A 25398-nucleotide genomic window follows, 5' to 3' on the forward strand; every position below is an offset into this window, starting at 1 on the left:
ATTAGGGTTGTGGAAGCAGAGGACAAATTCCGAGGCTCAAATCTACGATAAAATAACAGTAATAATGAGTGATTTTATACACGTACTCACTAGTTATGGATGACATTGGTACTGCTTAAGAGCAAAAGATCTTGAGAATTTTACAGCTATATCCACGCTAGTCTTGCAAGATGAATTGTATAAGTGGTTTTCGGAAGTAAAAAAAAAAAAGAAAAAAGAAAAAAGTGTACAAGTTGAAGTATTGGAAGTTGAATTACATGTACAAGTTGAAATTGCTTTATGTTACTGTAAGAACATCCAATGGTCCCATTCTTGCAAACCCTTCCTTGGTCTATACATACATGGCCAGTTTATTACACTACACAGTATACACTCCTCAAACTCACTGTGTAACCAAAAAAAGTGTGAGCTGAAGAGGAAGAAAATTGCTCCTTCAGAGTTCATCACACCCTTCTCTCTCTAGCATCACATCAAAGAAGTTGTATACTTTCTCGTCATGCTTCGATTTAATCTGCAATAACTTTCACGTTCAAATGCTCTTTCCCGTCATGCAATAACTTTCAAGTTCAATGTTTTATTCAAACTGTGAACCTTCCTAACAGTAAAGCAATATACTCTCTCCAATCTCATTTATAAGTAACATTCTAAAAAGTTTATTTAGTTCCATTTGTAAGTCCTGATATAATTTTTTAGATAATATTTAAAAAATATTTTCAAAATTATCTTTTATTAGAGAGAGAAAGCAACATGACATTATTTTTAAATTTATTGTGTATGGATATATTTAAAATTCTACACACTTTTATTCATTATATATATATATATATATTTTTTTTTTTTTACATTGGTACCGGAGGACCGGAGGAGTATAGCAGAAACAGAAAGTGTTGGTATATGAGGTGATGAAGGAGTCAGTACCTTCCTAGCAAGAAAATGTACAGCAGCAACTGTACCCTCTGTATACATGGATCTACCGTACGTGTCAAGCTGAAGCTGGAATTCTTCTCTGCATTCATGTTTATGAATGAGCAAATACATCAAAGGAAATGTGTGTGTGTGTGTGTGTAATAGTTGGTGATGACAGCAAATTTGTGAACAGATAAAAAATGAGAAATGATACATAAGAATGCTCGTTTCTTACGTTTCATCTGGTGAAAACCAATGGAACAAGTGACTTGAATGATCATGCAAGTGCTGCTCTGGCACTCCCAAAATGTCCTTCTGTTCATCGTGACTCCCCCATTCCGCCTAAAATATTTCGTTGGGAAGTGGAAAAGAAAAGAACTTCAAGTAAGAATCCATTGTTCATATCAGAGTTAAGTAGCAGCACCAACAAATATCTCAATCAAACTTGCTTTCCATAAATCTTGAAAGTAAAAAGCAGGATCCAGATCAGTAATTTGGACTACAGAAACAGGAGGTTTAACAAGCAAGGGGCAAGAAGATGAACGTTAGGATGATGTGCCAACAATGAACCATGCGGTGCATCTATAGCTGACAAACCTGATCATCATTAAAATCAACTCCCATTCTAGTGAAGCAAGGAACTATAGCGTTCACTGATGCACTAGCTTCGCTTCCTTGGTGGGAAACCAAAACCTATGATATTGGGAAAACGTATCAGATTCGAATATTATATCACACTGACTGAAGCTTGATAAAAAATAAGAACGTCTAAAAACAGTTTTCTAGACATAACACTTGTATGGTGAAGACTGGGAAGGAACACTTACAGATAAAGAATAGTCCTTGAAGGCTCCACGAAAAAGATCTGCTAATACTTCCATAGCTCCATGAAACGCAGCAATCTAACACAGCAGCATGCATGTACAAGGGATGATGAAAACATACTTTATTTTTTAAGAAAAATGTATTTGGATCAAGATTTTTAGTTATCAAACACCTGTTTTCCCATTTGTGGGGATATTAGTGCATAGACATTTGAGACGTGGGCAGTTCTAAATAAAAGGTCTCTGTCTCCACCATTGGTCCCCATCACGAAGGGCACCCCAACCTTACAGTATAACTCCGCATTATCTGCATTTGGAGAAGAAAAACGAAAAGAAATAGCAAGGATGCCACTAGGTTTTCATGAATGAAAACATTAGTCTGATTATGTGAGGATGGAGTTGTTGGATATCTCTGGTTCTTATTCAAAATTCATACCATTGACAGCGGAAGCCACTGTGAAATCCACGACAATGAATTCTGGATATTTGTTATGGATGGCTCTAAGAATGTTTTCCCTATCAGAAGAAGGACCTTGCACCAGAAACTCCTTCCCGCAGACCTGATAGGACTTCCCAGACTTCTCTTCACTGCCAAATGATACAGGAACTACATGCAGTCCAGCGGTTTCAGCTTTTTCAATGAAAGCCTTGCCCATCTTTCCAGTACATGCATTCACCTGGATTGGAATCATCGTAGCATGCATGCTGAGCTTAGTGATTTGAAAGTAATATTTCTATACATGCCAGTGTGAATTGTGTATATTATTGCTCAAGAAGAAGTTAAGGTTGTTCCTACTCATTATGAGGTTATATATAGGCTAATGATCCAATTTCTGAGAACAAGATCTTCCACTGACAATAATAGAAATGATGTGAGAGTAGTACCCCGAGAAATTAGTGTACTTCTCATCGATCGCCGAGTCCCAAGTTCATATGTGCAATTAAAATTAAAATCATTGGATTCAAGTGCATTTGCGAATAATAAAATAATATGCTCCTTCAAGGTCGATTCGGACAGTGCATGCACATAATTCATAAGCAGAATCCCAAAACATTCAGAGGGAATGATATGAGAAACGTCAAAGAAAATAGCAGATACCAAAAAAAAAAAAAAAACCCTTAAACAAGATTCATCGAGTCGATCGGAGTACCAGAAAGTTAAAAAAAAAAAGAAAGAAAGAAAGAAAGAATAAGACAAAAGCGACTATGTATATGGGGATGAAAACCATTATTTGCTTCAGCATGCTTGTTAATTATTCACCATTATGGGGATGCGATCCGCGACAGAGGAAGGCGTCGGAGAATTCTGGAGAAATGTCAGAACGATCTGAACCGATTGTTCTGCCATGGACCAAGAAAGAAAGGATAGCGAAGAAGAACAAGAACGAGAAAAGTGACGCACAGGCAGAGAGAGAGAGAGAGAATATGTGTATTAGCAATGCCTCTGTCACGTTATACACATTGATGACAAACCATTGCAATGAAACTTGACCTAATTACTTCCCGAAACGGTGATAACGGCCATTGACCCCACTGGAAGCATACACAAACCACCTCATCAGAATTTGGTGTCTCCAGAAATTTGTGAAGCTAATTTTTTTTTTTTTGGGTGTAGGAAGATATTCCACATATAAGTTCATCGAATTATGAATGCAGTTTATTATTTAAACTCTTACAACGCATGAAGTCCTCCTCATTTGAAAAGTGATGTAAAAACAGAGATTAAAAGTAAATGAATAAATTCAATCTCCATTTGTTATTCATTATGCTTTTCTACTTTATAATCAGATTAATATATAATTTAAACCTTTAACTATAAATTTAGGGACAATTTAATTATTAAACTTTTAAAAAATGCATTCTAAATTTTAAATAATTAAAGTTGACAATTCTATCCTCACTATTAAAATTAAGTAAACATCTGTCAATTTTTTAAAATTGAAACCTAATATGTGATTTTCTTCAAACGAAGGTAGAGGAGGGAGGGAAGGTATAATTTGGTAAAAATTGCACCTTATGCCATAATTTTGGAAAAACTAATAAACATTTATTTAAATTTTACAGTAGAAGCAAAATTGCTTTAATTTTAATTGTTTAAAATTCATAATATATCTTTTGAAAGTTTAGTGTAGTTCAAATTGTCCATAAACTTATAATTTAGAATTTAAATTGCATATTAATTTTTAAAAATATTTTGTAAAGTTTTGCATTCTAAAGATTTAGCTTACATCTCTTTTGCTAAAACACAAGGATGTGTTAAAATGGATTGTTACAGCCATAATAGTCTTATTGAAAATTGTTGTTGTTGTTTTTATTTATCAAAAACTTGAATTATTTTGAATAACAAAAAGATGGAAAATATGAACCTGAAGTGCTGGATTTATTTTATTTTATTTTTTTAAAATTTTTCATAATAATTTTTAAAACTAAATTTATATTTTTTTCCTTACATTTTTAGGCTAAGTTAAAGATTTGATCATGGGCTTAAACCTTACATCTTACCTTTTTTTTTTTTTTTCAGTGAAGTTGGGCTGAGTTTAAGTTGATATGCGAAAGCTCAATAAGAAGGTGATTAACTAATCACTATTTATTATTTGTTTAGTTTTATTTTATTTACAAGTAAATGCAACAAAAGATAAATTACCTTCTAGATTATTTTATATTATTGAGAGAATGACAAATAAATCCTACCCGAATGAACAAATGACAATAGAGGACCATAAAAATAAGGTAATTATCTTGAAGTTCCTAAAAACTTACTAAACATCAAATTATTTATGGAATGACCACAATGCCTAGGTAAATGACAAATTTACAGTAACAAATAACTATTTTCATAAAAGGAGTGAATGGAATGGTATAAAAAATGACTATTTAAATAGAGAAATGGAAATGATTTCTCATATTATTTTAATCACTCACTTAATATAACCAATCATTTGTCTGGGTTTTAAACAACTCAAATGTGGATCCTCCTTCCATGCCAATGAGCACGGCGTGCTTATTACCTGTAAGGTGACTTGGGCCTTCATTTTCTTCTCAAATAATCTTTGTCATTGATTCTAAAATTTTAAAAATATTTTTAATATTATATTTATTAAAATAAAAATTTACAAAATTTATAAAAAAATTAATATTAAATTTGGACTGTTTTGTATGCTTATTAGAGGATGATTGCCAAGGTAGTCATTACACTTGAAGAGATCTAGACAATCTAAATTTAAACTTTTTTACTTTTATTTTATATTTATTTATATAAAAATATGTAAAAAAATAGAAATCTTTAATAAAACTAGTTATTACTAATATGGTCTATACAGATTCAATATAAATAACCCAATTTAATATTAATTTTTAATAATTTTTATAAATTAACTATCTATATATATTTTGTATACTACAGATATAATTAGAAAGGTTCAACTTGATATTCAAATTTTTTATAATTTTTACAAAGTGACCATTTAAATATACTCCACAGTCCAAATTTAATATCAATTTTTTGTATAACTTGTATATATTTATATTTTGATAAAATATAATATTAAAAATATTAAAAAATAATTTAAACTTAGCGATAAATATCATTTGAGAAAAGAAATGAAAGGTTCAAATTTAGGTGATCAGCATCCCGTGCTCATTTTGAGGATCCCTCAAATGTCTTCCTTTTTCAAAGAAATTTTGAGGAATACTAGAAGACCTTATTCAAATATCTTGATATCTGAGTAATATTACTATGTATCTCACTTTTTTTTTCTTGGTAATATCTTGTTTCTCAATTTTGTTCGGAATGTTTCATTACTATTTATTGAAATAATATATATTTAATTTAATACCCTCAAAAAAATATACATCAATGAAATAGAGTTTAAATATAAATTTTAAAGAATTGAAGAAAAAAAATTCTTCCAATCCACGGCAATAAAAAAGAAGAAAGAAAAAAATAAGATGTTAATTTAGTTGCTACTTTTATGCCTATTATCTCCCCCCACCCCCAAAAAAAAAAAAAAATCGAACGCATTGCGTGCATCCATTTATTAAATCAAGGGAATCTGAATTAAAATCAATCAGATCTCTGTGTTACTTTCCATTATTAGACGTTTTCAGTTTAAAATAGGATCCAATTTTGGCAAGATATGATACTGCCCTTTGAACTTCGCTCTCTGTTTTTCTTTTTTTTTTAAATGCCTCGCTTTCCTGTGTGTGCTATAAAAATGGCTTTTTGGGTGAAAAATTAGCTACCCAGCGGACTTCATTTTTACTCTTTACTTCATCCTTGACCTCTGGCTGTTGATTTTCTCTCCCCAGACCACCGAAAGGTAGCTTTCGTCACCTTTTTTTTACCCAGACGGTGCATTTAAGTATAATTATTATTTTTCAAGTAAAAGCATTAAAAAAAATTCTTCAATACTAAGACGGTTCGTAGTTCCTACATGTGTGTTCATAATGCTTCTCGTATCTCCACGTTCCTAGATCTCTGCAGCATCTATACACAATTTACAGAACCGGATTTTCCTCCTCATTTTTTGCTTCTTCTATTTTAAACTCGAAGTCTCAAATTCGTGCCACCTACCAATCGAAGCTGTAAGTTTTCTTGTTTTAAAAATTGCTTTTCAAATCTCGGGCTGGTTTAAAGTTGATCTTTTACATTCTATTTCAAGCTTCTCTTAGAATGAGTGCTTCGAAGAAAATGAGTTTCTTTCTACTCTGCAGTGCTTGGCCAATGTTCATTCATCTACAATTTGTCGGGTTTCTTACAGCTATTAAACAAGCATTGCTTCCAGTCATGGGATGTGTGAATTTCTGAAACCTGTTGGCAAGGTCCTGCATTACTCTTTCCTGTCTATCTTCTCAAGATACTTAAGAGTAAGTATGCATACAACACTAGTGATTTATTCATGTGAGTTGTTTCCGTATTGTCACTTTTTTTAATGGGATTTTAGTTTTGGTTATCAAGCTTGATTTCCCTAAGTTGCATTTTCCGGAAGAGAATGGTATAAAAAGTTCCTGTATCTGTTGATTTTAAGTTTTGGCTTCTTATCTATCTGTCTCTCTGCGTGCGTGCCTCTGTTTTTGGAATCTGACTGAGTTTATCATGTTTGTCTTCTTCTGATGGAAACCTGACAAGTTTCAATAGAGATCCTTTGCGTAGGTGCTAGGTAGTTTGATATTTAGTTGCCAAATGTTCAAAATGCAACTTCTCTTTTTAAGGCTTTCAGGGCTCTAAAGGAATTTCATGGACATGCCTGATCATTGAATTTTTTTTTTTTTTTTTTGGGTGACAAGGTTAGAGTTCTTTAGATCTCAATTATACCAGGTTAGAAAGGGTTTATTAAAAGCTAGTTCCCCCATCCCCTTTCCCTTTCTCTCTTTTAATTGTCCGGGTAGATTCACTTGTTTCCCAAATTGTAGGGGTCAACTTTTCTTTCGTTCAATCCTTGGCCATCGCCTGAGCTTCCAGTTTGAGAAGTTCATTAGGGCTTCCTCAGGAGCAGCCTAAATCTATTTTTGGATGGGGCATTCTGCAGCTGTATGGGACTATAGAGAAGCAATTAAGATTTCTAAGGACTCAAATGGAATTGATCAAATTCTGCTTCAAAACCCTCAAGGTGCTTCGGCACAGGTGAGAACATCTTGATTATGGATTTGCTTTAATTAATTATTATTTTAAAGTCAGTTTATGATAGATAGATTTGGTTCTTACGATTAATTTGTGTATGTAATTTAGGTGAGCTTGCATGGAGGACAGGTCACTTCATGGAAGAATGAGCAAGGGGAAGAACTCCTATTCTCCAGCAGCAAGGTTTTTGCCCCTGCAAAAATTCTGTTTGTTTGTTTTTTTCTTTTTGTGGATAATCCAAGCCATCCTTCCATAATGTAATAACTAAATTCTTTCTATTCCATATGGTCGGGGATATGGCACTGAATCATTTATAAATCAAGAAATATCCGTGAAATTGGGGTGATGAATGATCCTTCTTTTGATGTTTGTTACCTATATTAATTGCCAAAGGAAATAGTAATAAAAAAGAAAGGAACTCTTGATTGTATTTGAGCTTCGTTTTCTCATAGCTGCCTGACATAGTACATATTTCTCGCATCACGTTGCCTAATATATACAATAGTGCTACTATCCATAGGCATATGGTACCAATATGGCATTGAACCACCAGAGCTGAACATTAATTGGGTGAAAAGGCTTTGATGGCACGTGATAACCAACCAGCTATTTTATGATGTCTATAAGCAGTGATAGGAGTGACTGCCTTATTGGAACCTTGGTTGGCAGATAATAATATCAATAAATATATGAATTTTTAACCAAATTTACTGTATACGGAGGTTAGTTCTCAATTTTTCTCATGTTTAATGATTGTAGGCAACTTGCAAAGCTCCAAAACCAATGCGAGGAGGTATCCCAATTTGTTTTCCACAGGTATATTTAATTACTGTTTTTCTATGTTTCCCTAAACTTGCAACAGATATGACTCATGCATCTTAATCTTTTTTTGCTTTATAAGTTTGGGAACTGTGGATCACCAGAGCTACATGGATTTGCAAGAAACAAAATGTGGACATTTGATGATAATCCTCCTCCGCTGCCTGCAAATGATTCCAATGGGAAATCCTTTGTTGACCTACTACTCAAATCATCAGAAGAGTATGTGAAATGCTGGCCACATGGGTAGGATCCTGGATGCGTTAAATTGAAAGATTATGATACAATATAGTAGTTCAGAATCAAATTTCAAGCATTATTGAGCTAACAAAATGCCTAATTGTGTCAGTTTTGAGTTTCGTCTTCGGGTGGCTCTTTTGTTGAATGGAGATCTGATGTTGATATCACGAGTTAGGAATGTCAACAGCAAGCCATTTAGTTTTTCATTTGCATACCATACATACTTGCTGGTTTCTGACATCAGGTATGGATAGTTTATGTAGTTAAACCTCCTCTTATACACTGTATTGGGGTACTGGATCACTCAAAAAAGCTTTGTGGTTAGTACTCTACTTATTATTGACTTTGTCTCCTCTTCAGGAATCTACCGAGGTCTAATATCTGCATTGTTCATTTGAAACCATCATTTTCTGAATATCTGCATTAAATAAATTGTTCTGGGAGATTGCATACCGTGGAATTGTAACATCCAAAAGATCAGAGAGTACTATGTTCTCTCTTTAAGGCCTTATAAAGAGTAAAAACTAATATATGACCTTTTCATTTGAAACTGGCATTTTCTGGATACTCATGTGAGTACTGGAATTGTAACATTTTGTTGGGTCAGGGTTATAGTAAAAACTAAATTCAATTGTGTGTTGTAACAAAATACTAAGTTTTGAAGGAACTTCTAAAAGTAGCAAACTCCTAAAAGTTTGCAATGCTTATTATCTATTCAAATAGGCTGTTTTAGATTATATCAGTAATGGTATTTACATAGCAAGTGTATTATATGTATGCCCTTTAATTTCCCCCTCTTTGGTGATGCTGGGATTAAAAATTCTCTTTCTTCGAGACTGGAATTAGAGCTTACAAGTATTACTGTACTATGTATATAGTGAGGTGAGGATAGAAGGTCTGGAGACACTTGACTACTTGGACTACCTTTCCCAAAAGGAACGCTTTACAGAACAGGGAGATGCAATAACATTTGAGTCTGAGGTATGTCTTCTAGGTTATAAATGCTTGTAAACATGTCGGAAATCATGTTCATGGATTAGAAATCTGATGTTATTAATTTGCTGAGCTACTTTGCATCTCTGAGTGGGGATAGGACTTCCGTGATGCAATTAAATTGACACTGGATTGAGGTTACTGCAATTCTGCATTGTTAGTCTATACAGTTTTGTCAATGAAATGTTTAAGCTCACTTCTCTCTACTTTCGGTTTCTGGATGAAAAAGCTTTCAAATTGCACTCTTCTTTCATGGCAGGTGGATCGAGTTTATCTTAGCTCTCCAAATGTAATTGCTGTCCTGGATCATGAGAGGAAGCGGACATATGTTATAAGAAAGGAAGGTCTCCCTGATGTTGGTAAGCAGTAGGGCTGATAAACTTGGTTTTTTTCATGCCCTACTCACAAAAGAGGAAATTTTTTACTGCTGTGGCGTGTGAATTTTCATCATGTCTTGTATTGAGCCAATTCCTTCGTTGATGCTAAGAACATTAGTTTTAAATAGGAACAGAAAAGATAAGGTAATGTCTATCCTTTTTTAGCATGCTTTCTTTTCCTCCTCTGTCTGCAGCTGTGTGGAATCCATGGGAGAAGAAATCAAAATCAATGGTGGACTTTGGCGATGAGGAGTATAAGCAGATGCTTTGTGTTGATGGGGCATTTATAGAGAAACCAATCAATCTGAAGCCACGTGAGGAATGGACAGGGCGGTTGCAGCTCTCGGTCGTGCCATCGAGCTTTTGTAGTGAGCGCCTCGGTCTTGACAGAAGTGGTCTTTGAGAACTTTGTACAAAATCTTGCCACAAAGCTGTCTCGGTTTTAAGTTAAAAGTAGTATTAAGTTGTACAAAGAGCCCTTTTAGGAGTTGATGAGGTTGTATTCTGTAATATCTTTAGGCTTCCAATAAAAAAGCCTTATTCCTCTGAATGGCTGTCAATTTTCTTCCTATTTGTATGCTTTGTGGACTCCTGAAGCCTGAAGGTCTACCTATGGTGGCATCCATATTTATGTGATCAATGCATGCCTATTTATGGAGCACTGGATTTTCTGCCATTTTTCTTTTCGGTTTGACACGTTAAGAATTTTACGCGGGTTTTGAGGAATTGAACGCAGATTAACTTATTCCTGTGGATAATGGATTTTGCTTTTCCTTCAAGTGTTAGATTTACCGGTCTTGCAGGTGAGGAGGTTTTTTCTGTGGAAGCACGTGATAGTTACGAGTTTGACCAGTCACTATCTTAAATCTTACTTGAAAGGTTATTGTTGATCGGTAGGTAAAGAAATGTGTGAATGGCTAGAGAACCATCATGAGGAGAGATTAGAAGGATAAAACATTTTTATCTACATAATTTTACTTTCCAATTTAGTTTCTAAAATTATAACTGGGTTTTCATAATTTTGCTTGCTTCAATAAGGAGGAGCGGTCAAATGCTTCAACGTTTCTCCCCACACTTTTGATTGCAACAGCTTGGGAAGAATAAATGACATGGCTAGGAAGCTACTCTTTCACCTGTTAGGGCCTGGTTTCGATGCAGAGACATATGGGCTATAGACCAACCAGGCTTCCCACTCTGATTGTTGTTTAATTCTTTTAAATGATTCTATTTTAATTTAAAAGTAACTAATGACCATTATTTTAGGACCAGCGGAACACTGTAGACTTGAATGCTACTTAATGCCCATCTGAAAAAACTGCTTGTTTTTATTGGGCTAACATCATGGAGGAATTTGTTTTTCACCAAAAAAAAAAAAACAAGCGTATACTTTATCACAAAAAATGTGACGGGCATGTCATAAAAGGTTTTTTTTTTCCAATTTTATTTTTTACCACTCACCATAAAATGATTGAATCTTTTGAAAATGTTTATCCAGGTGCCTCGCTTTCATTAGATGATATATAAAGATGGTATCAAAATTTAATATTATTATAATTATGATAAGGATGCTATTTTAATTTTAAATAGTATCTTTCACCCATGAGTGTATTGTCCCAAAAAAACAATAAAAAAATCATGCGCCCTACGCAATAGAATAAATATGTGTGTGTGTATTGATTTGAATTTCCATTATGCCACAAAACAATAAAATACATAACAAAATACAAGTGGAATAGATCAAAAGAAGAATGATAGAGAGATCCTTAATTAATTTAAATTAGGTCATAAATTCTAAATTTTAAGAATTTTTAAGTTTGACTTTTAATTTTCCGACTTCATTTTGATGAATTTGCAACTTGTATTTTAAATTTTAATAAAAAAATAAATTTATTTATTGTTTAATCATGTTAAAACTAAAAAAAAATTACAAATTCATCACAATAAAATTATAAATGGAGAGATAAATTTGTAAATTTTTAAAATTTGACACTGGAAACTTAATTTAAATTAATTGGTGCTCTTGGGACCTATCTCTCGTTCTCTCTAAATCAAATCATAACACAATTTGCAAACCAAATATATTGAATCGGCTTCCTCCATATTTTATATATCATTATTAGATTCATTTGAAATAATAAGATTATAATATAAAAGTTGTACAAATAAAAATCTTATTTTAGTAAGAAATGTTTGTTTTGTAAAACTGTATTAATTTATTATTATAATATCAGGTTTCTTGAAAAAAAAAAAACGGCTAGAAAAAAAGAGGCAACCCATTAAAAAGGTTTGAATAGAAGAGACGCTTGATGAAACATCAAACAATTGTCACGGGGAAAAGGTTGTTACTTAGATGAGAAAAAGTAGAGAACAAATTTAATCAAGAAAGTGTTCAAAATAGTAAATATCAAAGCTAACATCATGCATGTCTGGTGAGATAATTAAAATGCACGCATTTTCTTTTAGCAAGCAATGCCACTTTTTTAATTAGAAAATGCTTTGCCACCAGAAGCAACTCCGTTAGTCAAGGGCGACAACTTTATTCGAATTAGAAGCCAAATATAGTTTCTTAATTTTGAGATTTTCTCCTCTTGCACCTTAAATCCCACTCTTCATAGATTTAAGGATAGAGATACAAATTTAATCATAAACTATTTTTTAATAAGTGTTTGATAACCTATACTATGAGTAGTGCAAAATAATTCATAAACTATAAACAAAAATAGAGCATGAGAGTAAATTAAGCAAAAAGATTGCGAACAAATTAAAATATATTAAAGAACAAAGAATGGCTCCTGCTACAGATCAATCGATGATCGACTCTGAAATGCTCTCAAAGTGAGGCCTCCACATAGCGACACATCCTTGACTTCATTCTCGATGCTTCGAGAGCTTCTCCAATAGGATATTGTTCAAGTAACGATTGGAAGATACCCTTCTCCTTCACCCTCACAAACTGTTGATGTTTCAGACTCGCCATTGCACAATGAGAGCCCTCTTACACCATCCCACAGGTGTGGCTATTGTTTGACCTCTTTCTCCCCCTTCTTGATGTTCCCAAATACTGCTGGCCAAAGGAGAGTCATCAGGGGAAGGAGCATAGGGCGTCCCCTCCTACTCTGCTAATGATGCATGACGCTTCTCGTTGGGAGCGAGGGAGGTCTAAGAATGAAAGAGAGGCAAAGACGAAGGAGTTAAGAGACTGGGTGAAAGAGAGAGGCATAATAACAGAAGTTAGACAAAATGGACAGAAGACTGCGATTCCTCCGTTTTCTGTAGCTGTTTTTTTTTTTTTTTAACACCATCTTATAATATAAACTATCCAATAGTCATAAAAAAAATAATTCATAATTAAATTTACACCTTTACTTCAAATTTAATGAGTTTCTGCTTTCCTTTTGTTGCACTTGACATGTCCTTTTACACGTGGTAAGGCAGGTTAAAGAGAATCAAGTACAAAATCAAATTCCTTTATATTAACTTATGTTGCGAAAAGACAGTATGGAATTTCATTCCCGTTAAGTGTTTAATTTTCTAATGTAATTTGGCTTTGCCCCCTTCTTTACCCAAAAAAAAAAAAATATTCATCTTTAACTGATTGGGGAAGGCATGGTCAAAATTTAATTAATGAGATATCCCCCGTCCTTTTGTTGTACTTCCACATAGGTGAGGTAAAAAATCAGATAAGTCCAAAGGTAGTATTAAATTTGATTCAACTTTAGGAACAGAACGTGTCATAATTACTCCGATACAATCATGGGATTATATCTATCATAGGCCAAAATTTGTGGATTATAACAAGCGTAGCACCCTAAATTCAGACAAGAACCATGCTAATAGTTCGAAATTGTAATTAAAATGTGGGGGGGGGGGGGGAATCTGGCCAAGAAAAATGTTGAAAAACAAAACTTGAACAGATACCGGGGAATGCATGACCAAAAGATTTATCACTCAACTGTTGTTGAAATGTTATCAAATGAAAGGGAAAACAACAAAATGAGAGGCTTGGGATGAAATCAGCCTGGGCCAACCATATTGTTGTATCAGTCAAATGTAACAAGCTTGGCAAAACAAAAGCTACGTTAGGATGGCTAAACACGTTTACCACAATGAAAAGAAAGAATGGCTAAACATTCGTGCACTTTACTTCCTGCTTCACAGTCAGTTCCTTATACAAAAATGTTTACAGGACAGGGCAACAAAGGGTCGAATCAAAACTGAAAAATGGGCAGACTACCTGCAATGTCTGAAACATAGGACCTCAAGATATAAGAAGGATAGCAGCATCTGGTTATATCAAATACTACACAGCTCAAAATGAAAGCAAAAAAGGAAAGTGTTTCTTACTCTCAGTAGAATGCTATACTCCACGCCTATACTCTAGGTCCTTAGTATTCTCCAGCAAAATCTGCCAACCAATGAAGAAATCAGATTAGCTAAGCCATGACAACAATATAATCTATGTCTAATTCACAATGTGAGGTTCTTACTTCTCTTATGTAATTTGCGACAGCCTTGCATCCTTCAATTGCCAGTTGCATAACATTGTCCAATATGTCAATTGGTAGTTTAGAGTCCATCTATATCACAGAAACCAAAATAAAATGAGAATTGTTCGTGACAATGTGTCTTAAGGTCCAAAAGATAAATGAAAAATAGGAAAAGGTTTATGAACCCTGGAACCCCACGCCATCAAAGTAAACTAAGAACCTTCAGCACTAAATTATTGAACAAAGCAGCTGGAAAATGCAGGATAAAGTTGTAATAAGAAGAAATGGAGTAACAAGAAACGCACTGCACTATTAAGAAAAACAACAACAACAAACCTTTATCTCACTAGGTGGGGTCGGCTACATGGATTGCAAAATACCATTGTACTCTATCATTTATCAAGCTTTTAGGAATATTATTCATTGAGAGATCGCGTTCAACAACTTTCAAGGGTGTTCTTTTAGGCCTTCCTCTACCCCTCTTAATCGGACTCAAAGTTATATGTTCTACTCTTCTCACTGGTGCCTCCCTGTGAGAAGAGTGGAACATATAACTTTGAGTCCGATTAAGAGGGGTAGAGGAAGGCCTAAGAGAATACTCTTGGAAGTTGTTGAACGCGATCTCTCAATGAATAATATTCATAAAAACATTAAGAGAAATATGTTTCTGAATAGATAGTTCAAGGTTTTTAATCTCAAGAGAAGAATGTTGGTCAAATGCAGTGTGGCAACTTGTTGACAAAGAAATTAACCCATAAAACGTTCAAAGATAGGCATGAACGTGAAGTCCAATGCTAAGAACAATGAAGGACAGCACTAAATGTCCAGAGCTCCAAACCCATTTCCATTTTAATTTAGAATATACAGGATGCATTGCTGTAGTTTTTGTGTGCATTATGGGTTTCTTTTCCAGTTACAGAGAAATGGCTCCAGTGGGCCAAGCTGATCGATTTGACCATGCTAGTCTTGAGACCTCCATTGTGCATGAGACATTGAGACAAATATATCCATCACAGGAATTAGCACTGTTTCGCATTAACAAGAAAAGTAGTAGTATTTTAACCATAACCTAGGAGGTGAAAATTAATTATTTTGTTGGCTATAAAAGAAACTGGGAGAACATAAAAGATACATGCCTGAAAAAGTGTCACTTTATCCAATTTGGGCAGAAATCCCACAGTTACATCAGGGCCTCCAGCACTGTCTTCTACATAGTTCAAATCTGTGCATATGGCATGGCAACTTTCAATATTTGCGTAGGCTCATGCATGGCTAAGTTAAAATCCAATCAAAACAAAGAAAACACCACTTGCCCAAAGAAAATTTTATGCAGAACAACAGAAATTTACCAAGAAGAGGAGTGCTGTTAAGGTATCCAGCACTACAAGAAGTAACAAGGTCACGCATAGGGATACCAGCATCAGCAAGGGCCAATGTTGCAGCATTTATACAAGCAGATCTTGTTCCTGCATCAGTAGTGTCAAAACAAAATTCATTCAATCCTCAACTATGAGCACCTAAAATGAAAGCATGGAGGCCTGTTTCAGTATTGCCCGAATAACTAACAGAAGACAACTTTTTGAAAGAGCGCTGGAGGGAATGAGAGTAGTATGACAAGGAGCTGCTGATTCCTATTTTGGGATTTCTATTACCTCCATCTGCTTGGAGAACTTGGACATATATATCAATCTGCAGAGTGAAGTACCACATAATCATCAAAAATAATAGGCTGAGAGCCTAAGACATCAAAAGTTACAGACATACTGTCTGATTTTAATAAAACCTGGGAACGAGGCATCAAATGTGTCATTATGCAAGCTTCCATAGTTTGTCGGATAACTAGTGAAATTTCTGTGGATCTCCTGTAGCATGAGAAAGTTTCAAAAAAAAGGATCACGGATCTGGATTCTTGAGAATGGAGAAAAAAAAAGCCATCAATCTAGTGAACCAACTTAATACCATATCATCTCTAAGACAAATGAAATGAGATACATCATTATAAATTACTGGACCATTGGAAATTAATATGAAAACATATTTGCTCAAAGTACAATGCAGATGGTGAAAGAATATGCCTGAGGGCTGCAATATTCTAACGTCTAAATCAATGACAGGCTGACAGCTCTTAACATAATCAATATACATATATTATACTTACTTGGCCTCTCAAATCTCAAACAGAAATGTCTATATTCTTTTATTCCTTGATGTTATGAACAAATAGCCAGGGAAAAAATATAAAGATCGTGTTAGTACAATTCCTGACTTCCATGTCTCTTACAAACACCTCTGGCATATAGGACCCACTTCTTGATCAATGTAAAATATTTTCAATGGTACCACTTCTTCGGTTGAGTTTCTCATCCAATATGAATACCGCATTTCCTTCCCATCAATGTCAATCCAACACTATCATTTCAAAACATGCATTTACAAACTATATGCATGAATAATACTTAAACGTTCGTACAACATGAAATTGCAAATAAGATATAAGGTTTAGACTTCGCAGGATTCCTTTTAGTAAATGAAAATATTGCAAAAAGTCTAGGAAGATGAAGTGAAAAAGAAAAACCTGTCACCCTTTGGCTTCCGCCTGCTATCTCCTGTGCTAAAGGTAGCCATGCTGTATTCACATCGAACCTACAAACATCAAAGAACATACACAGTCATAGAATATCCAGCGCAATGTTAATTAACATGCAAAGCAATTCTAAGTAATCAATGTTGAAATAAATTACCAAAGCGTGGTCATTGCTTTGTTGACTCTTATTCTGGACCTGGTGTGCAGAAAGATTAATTTAAATAAACAAAAGCAACAACGCCTCAATCTAAAACGCGTTTCTGCACCGTATTCTTTTGAAAATTCATCTAGCAGAACGAGACAATAGTTAAAGGATACCTCCCTGGGGCCATAAACCGCGGCAAGCACTTTCGTATTGCCCATCTCGAAAGTAGCAGAACTGAAAATCGAAACAGAAGAAGCCAGTCATCAAATACTCTGAAACATATAAAAACATTGCATATATGAAAAGGCATGAAACTTGAATGTTAAACAGTTCAAAGCAAATTGAGAACAAATTATAATGAAAGCCAAGAAAGCAAACTCGTCATACCCGTCAGCTTTCGCCACTGCCCCAATCTCTGCTCGAATCTGTCGCATCTGAGATTTAAAAAAGAAAAGGAGATATAAAATGGTGATTCTTAGAAGAGCAAAAAACCAAAAGGCCAAACTATTTATTCAAAATAGGCAAAGAGATTCAATTCCGGAAAGGGGGGAAAAACAGCGACAAAGACAAAGAGATTGAACATGCTTTTGAGAATTGAAAGAGAATCAGAGATAACAAGTACCTCCATGGGCCGGCGACCATCCAAGCGAAGACCTTCGGGGCTGACGTACTCCATCTCCGGCGGCAAATCTAGCAGTGAGCTTGGAGGGAAGGAAGTGCCGAGTCTCGAGTGTACGCACGAAAAGGAGGCTAACTCAAATCAAGCCTGGCAGGCGACGTCGTTTCCATCCTTCGTCCTTCGCGGGGTAATTTGGGCTTCGAAATATCGGTTCAAAAAGATAACTACTATTATGTTATGGATATTAGGATATTATGTACTTGTTTATTATCTTAAATTTTTTAATATTTTTTAATTATTATTATCTTATAAATTTTATTTATTTTAATTGATATGTTTGTATTTATAAATAAAAAATACCTTAATTATATCATACACATTGAAGTAAAAAAGTTTTCTATTCTCTTTTTTTTTCAATATAATTTTCTCTCGTCTTCTCTTAATCTTTCTTGGTATCACTAAGTGAGTATCTTTATAATTATTGAGTTAGAGATATAATTAATACTCATGCCAATAAACATATTGTGTGTTACATTTAGAAGTATGAGGCACAATTTAATTTTAGAGTAATGGATTTAGAAGTTATCCAATATAGTGAATCCTAAAGTTATTCATATAGAAAATATAAGGTGGATCTCAAAGATATCCACATACAATATAAGGTGGAACTAGAAGATTATCGCATATAATATAAAGTAAATTATGAAATTATTTATTGATTGTTATGGGTCCTGAAGTTATCTAAACAAAATATAAAGTGGATCCTGAAGATATACATTAAACTTAAAATGTATCTTGAAGTTTTATATCCACATGATATAAGGTAGATCTTAAATATATATATATATATATATATATTTGTTTGTTTGTTTGTTTGTTTGTTTGTTTAATTATCCTACATTTAATTCATTATTTATACATATAATTCATTTCACTATCTATATAAAATTTTTAGAAAAGTATATCCTAAAATTATCTACATATAATACAAAGTAAATCTTGAAGTTATTTACAATTAAAATAACTCATTTATTTAAATTTTTATGCATCTTAAAGCTATCCCTATAAAATATAAAATAGGTCTTGAAATTATTTACATTTAAGATAATTTATTATTTAATTTAATTTTTTATATAATCGAGAATCGTAGTTACCAATATCTCGGTTTGTTTATTTCATACGTTCTGATAATATCTCAATTTCCTTTTTTTTATTATATAATAATATGAAATTACCAATTTATTGATGTAGATCGCACGTTCCTCTCAATTTCCAATAAATATGTGCTGTTTATAATATATGACGTTGCTTCTTTGTGTGTGTGTGTGTGTGTTGATTGTTTTATTTTCTTTATTTACTTTAATTCAATTCTTATGCAGTAAGATAATTAGTAGCCATATTAATTACTCTCTTCAATAAAAAATGCCTTGCATTTCTTTAAAAGTTGAGTGTATAAAAATATGAAGTATTTTGAATCTTTTAAGATATAATCATTATCTTTTTTTTTAAATGATCCCATCGAATATATTAAATTATAATCTTTTCAGGGTGAAACACTTTATTAAATAAAGATAAATATGAAAAATGAGATTAGTTTAAAGATAAGTTACTTTTTTATTGGGAGATGAGATTTGATTAAAAATGTCTTATATTTTTTAACAGGAGGAGTATTTGATTATGTTATTGGGTGGCCAAAAACTATATATCATTATATGGGTAGAAACCATATTTGATTTTTTAAACATGACAAGAATCGTATTTGATTTTAAACATAGCCAAAAGCCACGTTTGGTTTTGTGACTATAAATTGTAGTTGAATTTGTTATTATATGGCCATAAGTCATCTTAATTTTTATTGTGATTATTATGTGAAAGGATAATCTTACAACTTTAATGATTTATATAAACTTTGTGTAATTTTGATGAGCATCTTGATTATTAATTCAATTGTTTTAACTATCATAGTTTTGAAAGCTAATAATTCAAAAGAAATTGTCAAGTCTAAAAAATTATTTGCCGATAATCTTAAAAATTATAGTCAATAGAGTTTATGTTATAAAAATTATGGCCTGTAGTCATATAGACATATTGTCTATTGTTTATTAAATTGGAGGAATGTTAATGATGGTTATTATAAATGATTATGAGTTGTTGAGTAAAATGTCAGTGAATGATTATACTTGTTTAAAGAAATTTATCCACAAAGTATTATAATCAAATACTCAATTATTATTGTATTTACATATTGAAGCAAGTGTTAATTTGTAAATACTCATAAGAGTTATTTTCTTCCTTCTATGCACGTACATATTTCAAATTTTAAAACACATATAAAATTATTTTCTCACGGTATGCAAAGATATATTTAATAACTCTTACATACACATATATGTTTAAGATATTACATACATTATGCATTTTAAATAATGATAAAGTTCCTTGTAAAACTATTTATACATGTGTCGATAGTTACAATTGAGATATAGAACATATTTATGATTGAAATAAAAGCACTCATTATTAATATGCAAGTCATGCAAAATGTACATGAGTGAAAATCATGAATATATAAAAGTGATTATATGTGGATAATTCATATATATTACTTTGTTAAGTGAGTTCATTTCAAAAAAAAATTTGAGTCATTTTAAGAGTCCTCGGAGATCAATTTTGGAGAAATTTTTGAAAAAAATTATCTTTTTTGAGAACGAATTTATAGATACAGTTACATATACTCTTTAAAGTCTTTATAGTTAACTTGTTGATTTTTAATTAAAATGATAATATATAATAATATTTATATTCAATGATTGTGAAATTTAAACCTGACTAAATAAGTTATAATCAATATATAAGAAATAAAATATTTGAGATCACCTTAATTATTGACAATATCAACACTGTAATGTTGATTGATTGTAAAGTCTAAAAATAAATAGTAAGAGTTTCAAGGTATTTATAAAAAATTATAAACTTATAACTACTTGTGTTTTGTTTCCCCAAGAATTTAAATACAAAAAAAAAAAATCTTTGCATGATATGTAAATGAAAGAATTAATAATCCTTTATTTTGAAATAAATGGTATTATTGTTTATGTATATTGGGTTATATAAGATTGATGGCACCTTTCAAAGATTTCTCATACCCAAAAGCAAAATTCATCTGTGTCATGTTATTTGCATTAGTTTCAAATAAGTTATTAAGTTTTATGAATTTTTATCATATCGGATGTCATATTAAGACTGTAACCAAAAGTTCACAATGATCGACAAACATGTTTCAGTAAACTGAAAGATTGTTATTACTTTGGTTTAGTCTACTAAAAGTATGCTGACATTATTTGACATAGCTGGTTAGATGATCCCAAATAAATATTGATGCAAGGATTATTGAAAATTCACAATGACGTTTATGAAAGAACTAGAATATTCTTCCTAAATAGCTAACACATTACATGCTTCAAGAATTCTCTTTTGCTCTTTAAGAAAAATTATGATATTGTCACTAGCAATAATTGAGACTGGATTCCAAATATTTATGGAATACATTAAGTTGAAATGGGCCTATTTAAATATCATGTGAATCATATGAATATTTAATGAAATTGATATATACATCTATAAGATAGTTATACATATGTATCAATTTACAATCAGGAGTTTGTAAAAAAGGAAGAACTATTATATGCACAATTTCTAATATGGTGATCAATATGAATTGCTTGAAAATGATAGTGGTTTTGTATCTTAAGCTCTCAATGACTATGACATGAAGAAAGGCCTACTCATTAGAATGGCCTATCAAAAAAAATTATTTACGCCCCCAATAAGATGATTAGAACAAAATTTTTCATTTAAATATACAAGTTTGCAATCACAGCACCTAAATGCATCAAGCCAGTAAAGTATTGTAAATACCTCCCACCATTAGTTGGCTTTATGTCAAGAGCTAAAAATTGAAATTGTGTGATAAAGGCTCCACCACTATGTATGAAATATGCTTTCAAAAAAAGTTAGGAATAATGCTAAAGTCTTTGTAGTTGAGTGAAATTTAATTAAGTTGTGATATGTGGCATGTTTTTAGAAATTATTTTGTAATACAATTTCTAAAATTATTTTCCAAAACAAAATAAAATGAAAATCCATTTGGTTATATCAATTAAAAAATAATTTTAAAATTAAAAATAAATTGATAGTGATGATTATAAGCAATTAATGGTGATAATTAATAATAAAAATTGATCAAAATAACTATAATTCTCAATAATTAAATGTAGTGTATTTTAAAAACAAAGAAAATACAATGAAAACGATTTGAAATTATTTCTATTTTTTTGTTTTTAAAAACAAAAAATTGAAATAGTATTGGAAACAATTAAATAAAAAACACTTATTCAAATAAGTTTTTAAATTTTTTCGTTTTCAAAACTAAAAATAGTTTTTAAAAACAGAAAACAAATAGGTCATAATATTCTTCTTCTTCTTGTTTGTTTCTAATGAAACAAAATGATATTTCTATTGAAAACAAATGGATTTTTAAGGCTTATATTGCATAGTTTGTAATCCCGAAAAGAAGGGGAGATGATGAAAAGCTGAAAATTAAAATATATGAATGCATTATTAATATCTTATATAGATCCTCGTATATAAATTAAAAGTTCATATAATGTTGTATTCATGAAATAAAATAACTACCAAATATATAAATATTAGTAGAAAGAAGAAATTTCAAATTCATGCTCCAACTAATAATGCTCTAAGGCTATAAATAAAAATGAATCACGTCTAAAGTATGGAAGGCTAATCGATTTCGAAGAAAGAAAATCTTATAGAAAGAAAAAGGAGCAGACAAATAAGATGATCACATTGAGAAGGTTGGCATTTTAAAAGAAGCCAAAACATAACTAACTTTTAAGTTTGTAGAAGTGGATCAAGTACTTCATAAATAATAAAAAGGTATTTAGAAGTCATTTCAATGTGAGAAATGATAAAATCAAAAAGATGAGAGTTGTTGACAACAATTTCAACGAGGATGAAAAAAATTTGACATCAAATGAGGATCTTGATAGAATGTGAATAAAAGGCTAATCAGATTTAGAGAAAATGACACAATAAAAGTAGAATTACATTCATTTATTTGGGGTATAAAAGTTATAAACTTATAGTTCAAGTACTTGAAGTGCGATATTATAGATGAACATTTATGCAAAAGAAAAGTATGAAATGTCACATGCAAAACTTGACTTTTAATATAAGAATCTCTTGCAAAGATCCAAAATATAAACTAGTACATTATTTTGTGATGGATGATTTTTTGACATTACTTGTTTGGCATTATAAAAATCTAATATGTGTCTAATAAATGTTAGCTTGTTTATATGGCTCTATATACAATGATATTTACTTAAAAATCTCGAAGGATTCAAAATGAAAAAAGCTTATAAAGATTCTTGAGAAATTTCCTTTGTTTATGATTATATACAAAAACTCATTGATTGAACATCATTGAATATATCTTGAAGAGTTTATATGAACACTTAATTATTAGAAAATTAGATGTTAAAATATTAGGTGATTATATGGGAATCAAAATTTTTTTTTTCTAGAGGACAATGAAACATGGTTTATAAGCATCATATAATGTTTTCATATCACAATTTATAACGTTGCATTAATTTGTAATGAAATTATGTATTTGATATGATATGTTTAAAAAATTATTACGTGTGATTGCTTAATTTATTTATGATTATGATCAAAATTAATTAATTATGTATGCGTATTATATGTATCTAGTTTGGACTATATGAGCTGGTCATCAAGAGATTATTTATTTGTGAAAATATACATATGTCAATATTGTTTTTTGACTCCCACAAGATATACCATAAGTGGACAAATGTGTTAATATCCAAAAGATATGTATATAGAGGATGTTTCAAAATATTATATGAAGGTAATGATTCATATATAGTCTATCTAGAAGAGCATATCAACTTGTAGATACAAAAGCAACAACAATATTTAAGAAATTGACACACAGGTTAGAATACAATGGCTCAAGAAGACTCAAGAAAAATGAGTGATATCGTCATTAAGGGAAATAAAAGTTATGATATACCTTTTTTCCTTAACCAAGGTTTTATTCTACTAGGTTTTTCTAGTAAGGTTTTTAACAAGACAGCTTCAATAAGTATGATGATATTGTGTACTCTTTTTTCTCTACTAAGTTTTTGTCCCATTAGATATTTTTTTAGTAAGGGTTTAACGAGGCATTATATCTGAATATCAAATGGGAATGTTATGAATATTATTATATCACGTGGATGTCTATTATATTAAATTCTCCGATATCTTTTAGTTAATATAATATCTTTCAATTATTATTATCTTGTATATTTTATTTACTTTAATTGATATATTTATATCTATAAATAAAAGGCACTTCAATTATATCTTGTACATCAAAATAAGAAAGCTATTCATTTTCTTATTTTCTAAGTATAGTTTTCTTTTTTTTCCCCTCAATCTCTATTTTCATAACATATTGGATTGTTTTCTGTCTTATAAAAAAAACGACTATTGGATCCACTATTAAACATTACCCATCGGGTGACTTTCTTGATGAAATTTTTTTCCATAAAAATGATCCTTTAAACCACCAGGAGTTAAAACAAAGGAAAACGATCTTTTAAAAAAGAACCTCAGAATCTGGAGGGAAGAAAAACTGCTTGAATAGATAGGATAACGAAGTTAATTATTAAGGAAAATGCGAGTGAAACAGGGACGACTGTGGATCGTAATTGAATTGAAGGAATCAATCCGAGATAATGTGTCTCATTTTTATCCTTTTATTTTCTGTTGTACAATTTTTTTTTTGGGAGTGGGAATGAAGTATATATTAAATCAACTGCTGTTGTACAATATTTTAATATTACTCGATCCATTAATTTGAAAAAGTAAATGAAAAAAAAATTATGAATGTGACACACACTCGAAAGTAAAAAACTTCATACAAATTTTTTATTATTTATAAATATTTTTTTATTACAAACAATCTTGTTGAAATAGCTTGAGGTGGCCTTTTCAAACAACTGTCGAAGTTAAATGATGCAAATCATCAATCAAAGGATGATGTGTGTGTATAGTTTAAATTAAAATGCACTTTTTTCCGTAAATGTTTGTAAATGAAATAAATAAAAATTATAAGAGGGAGAAAATTTTTTAAATAAATTAAGTGTGCCATGTCATTTATAATTTATTTAATAAAAATTTAATGTTTGGATAATATTAAATATAAATTAAGTTTGACATTAATAATAGTAAAGAAAAAAATAAAAAATTAAATATATATTTTATTGTAAAAATAAAATTAATAAAAATAATATCACATAACGTGAACCACTCGATTTACCTAAAAAAAATTATAAAAGGAGGGCCTTTAATTTAAAAAAAAAGGGTAAATGAAACCATTCACCTCACGTGGCAGAAGTTAATCTGACACATGTATATCTTTTTGTTTTTTAGGTTCGATACAGGCATCATATAAAGCCCAACATAGTAATATCATGGGTTAAAGGAAAATCAAGTTTGTTTTTTCATAAAAAAAAAACGAAGATTTAAATAAGTTATAACAAAATTTCATTACGATATATCAGCTATTTTAACACAACCATCTTAAACTTTTTTTTTTGTCAGAAATTTCAAAAGTCATGCAAAAATACTTTCTTTCTATAAATGTATGCATACGCACGTAAATAAAACAGCCTTGACCTGTTTCTCCT

The 25398-nt window shown here is 31.4% G+C and overlaps 3 protein-coding genes across 13 annotated transcripts; 1 reads left to right on the forward strand and 2 right to left on the reverse strand.

Moving 5' to 3' along the window:
• Window positions 1-172: 172 nt before the first annotated feature.
• LOC129289766 (4-hydroxy-tetrahydrodipicolinate reductase 2, chloroplastic-like) lies at window positions 173-3190 on the reverse strand. 3 transcript variants are annotated; one of them, XM_054926521.1, is made up of 8 exons: window positions 2992-3190; window positions 2167-2407; window positions 1904-2037; window positions 1734-1808; window positions 1504-1599; window positions 1142-1248; window positions 919-1006; window positions 173-511 (listed from the first exon to the last, which is right to left on the reverse strand). In XM_054926521.1, exons 1-8 carry the CDS (start codon window positions 3076-3078, stop codon window positions 434-436), a joined length of 906 nt encoding a protein of 301 aa, XP_054782496.1. In that variant the 5' UTR covers window positions 3079-3190; the 3' UTR covers window positions 173-433. The 3 variants fall into 3 exon arrangements, with proteins under 3 accessions (XP_054782496.1, XP_054782497.1, XP_054782498.1); XM_054926522.1 differs by having other exon boundaries at window positions 2957-3128; XM_054926523.1 differs by having other exon boundaries at window positions 2616-3128.
• A 2741-nt stretch (window positions 3191-5931) lies between these two features.
• Window positions 5932-10455, forward strand: LOC129291125 (putative glucose-6-phosphate 1-epimerase). Of its 9 annotated transcripts, XM_054928309.1 has the most exons (12): window positions 5932-6049; window positions 6204-6314; window positions 6444-6596; window positions 7017-7047; window positions 7143-7353; window positions 7459-7533; window positions 8110-8166; window positions 8252-8415; window positions 8519-8653; window positions 9288-9390; window positions 9662-9761; window positions 9974-10455. In XM_054928309.1, exons 5-12 carry the CDS (start codon window positions 7243-7245, stop codon window positions 10180-10182), a joined length of 954 nt encoding a protein of 317 aa, XP_054784284.1. In that variant the 5' UTR covers window positions 5932-6049; window positions 6204-6314; window positions 6444-6596; window positions 7017-7047; window positions 7143-7242; the 3' UTR covers window positions 10183-10455. The 9 variants fall into 9 exon arrangements, with proteins under 9 accessions (XP_054784284.1, XP_054784283.1, XP_054784288.1 ...); XM_054928308.1 differs by lacking the exon at window positions 7017-7047 and having other exon boundaries at window positions 5939-6049; XM_054928313.1 differs by lacking the exon at window positions 7017-7047 and having other exon boundaries at window positions 5939-6049; window positions 6491-6596.
• A 3239-nt stretch (window positions 10456-13694) lies between these two features.
• LOC129290252 (exosome complex component RRP41 homolog) lies at window positions 13695-17771 on the reverse strand. The gene is made up of 12 exons (XM_054926974.1): window positions 17618-17771; window positions 17383-17429; window positions 17169-17229; window positions 17008-17046; window positions 16842-16909; window positions 16050-16128; window positions 15919-15955; window positions 15616-15732; window positions 15403-15488; window positions 14267-14356; window positions 14124-14184; window positions 13695-14022 (listed from the first exon to the last, which is right to left on the reverse strand). The coding sequence occupies exons 1-11, from the start codon at window positions 17669-17671 to the stop codon at window positions 14137-14139; spliced, it is 726 nt and encodes a 241-aa protein (XP_054782949.1). The 5' UTR covers window positions 17672-17771; the 3' UTR covers window positions 13695-14022; window positions 14124-14136.
• Window positions 17772-25398: the final 7627 nt, after the last annotated feature.

This window comes from Prosopis cineraria, unplaced genomic scaffold, assembly GCF_029017545.1.
Source record: "Prosopis cineraria cultivar Desert tree isolate PC_DT_omini unplaced genomic scaffold, ASM2901754v1 PC13, whole genome shotgun sequence".
In the NCBI taxonomy this organism is placed as follows: domain Eukaryota; kingdom Viridiplantae; phylum Streptophyta; class Magnoliopsida; order Fabales; family Fabaceae; genus Prosopis; species Prosopis cineraria.

Coding starts and splice junctions, on each gene's coding strand:
- LOC129289766 (XM_054926521.1), bottom strand. CDS start 3,078: ATGGCAGAACAATCGGTTCAGATCGTTCTGACATTTCTCCAGAATTCT. Junction 1,249..1,503: donor TTGATTTTAATGATGATCAG/GTTTGTCAGCTA, acceptor GAAATATTTTAG/GCGGAATGGGGGAGTCACGA. Junction 512..918: donor TACATTTTCTTGCTAGGAAG/GTACTGACTCCT, acceptor AAGTTATTGCAG/ATTAAATCGAAGCATGACGA.
- LOC129291125 (XM_054928309.1), top strand. CDS start 7,243: ATGGGGCATTCTGCAGCTGTATGGGACTATAGAGAAGCAATTAAGATT. Junction 8,167..8,251: donor TCCCAATTTGTTTTCCACAG/GTATATTTAATT, acceptor TTGCTTTATAAG/TTTGGGAACTGTGGATCACC. Junction 9,391..9,661: donor CAATAACATTTGAGTCTGAG/GTATGTCTTCTA, acceptor CTTTCATGGCAG/GTGGATCGAGTTTATCTTAG.
- LOC129290252 (XM_054926974.1), bottom strand. CDS start 17,671: ATGGAGTACGTCAGCCCCGAAGGTCTTCGCTTGGATGGTCGCCGGCCC. Junction 15,956..16,049: donor ATTTGATGCCTCGTTCCCAG/GTTTTATTAAAA, acceptor TTCACTCTGCAG/ATTGATATATATGTCCAAGT. Junction 14,357..15,402: donor ATAAAGTGACACTTTTTCAG/GCATGTATCTTT, acceptor TCTGTGATATAG/ATGGACTCTAAACTACCAAT.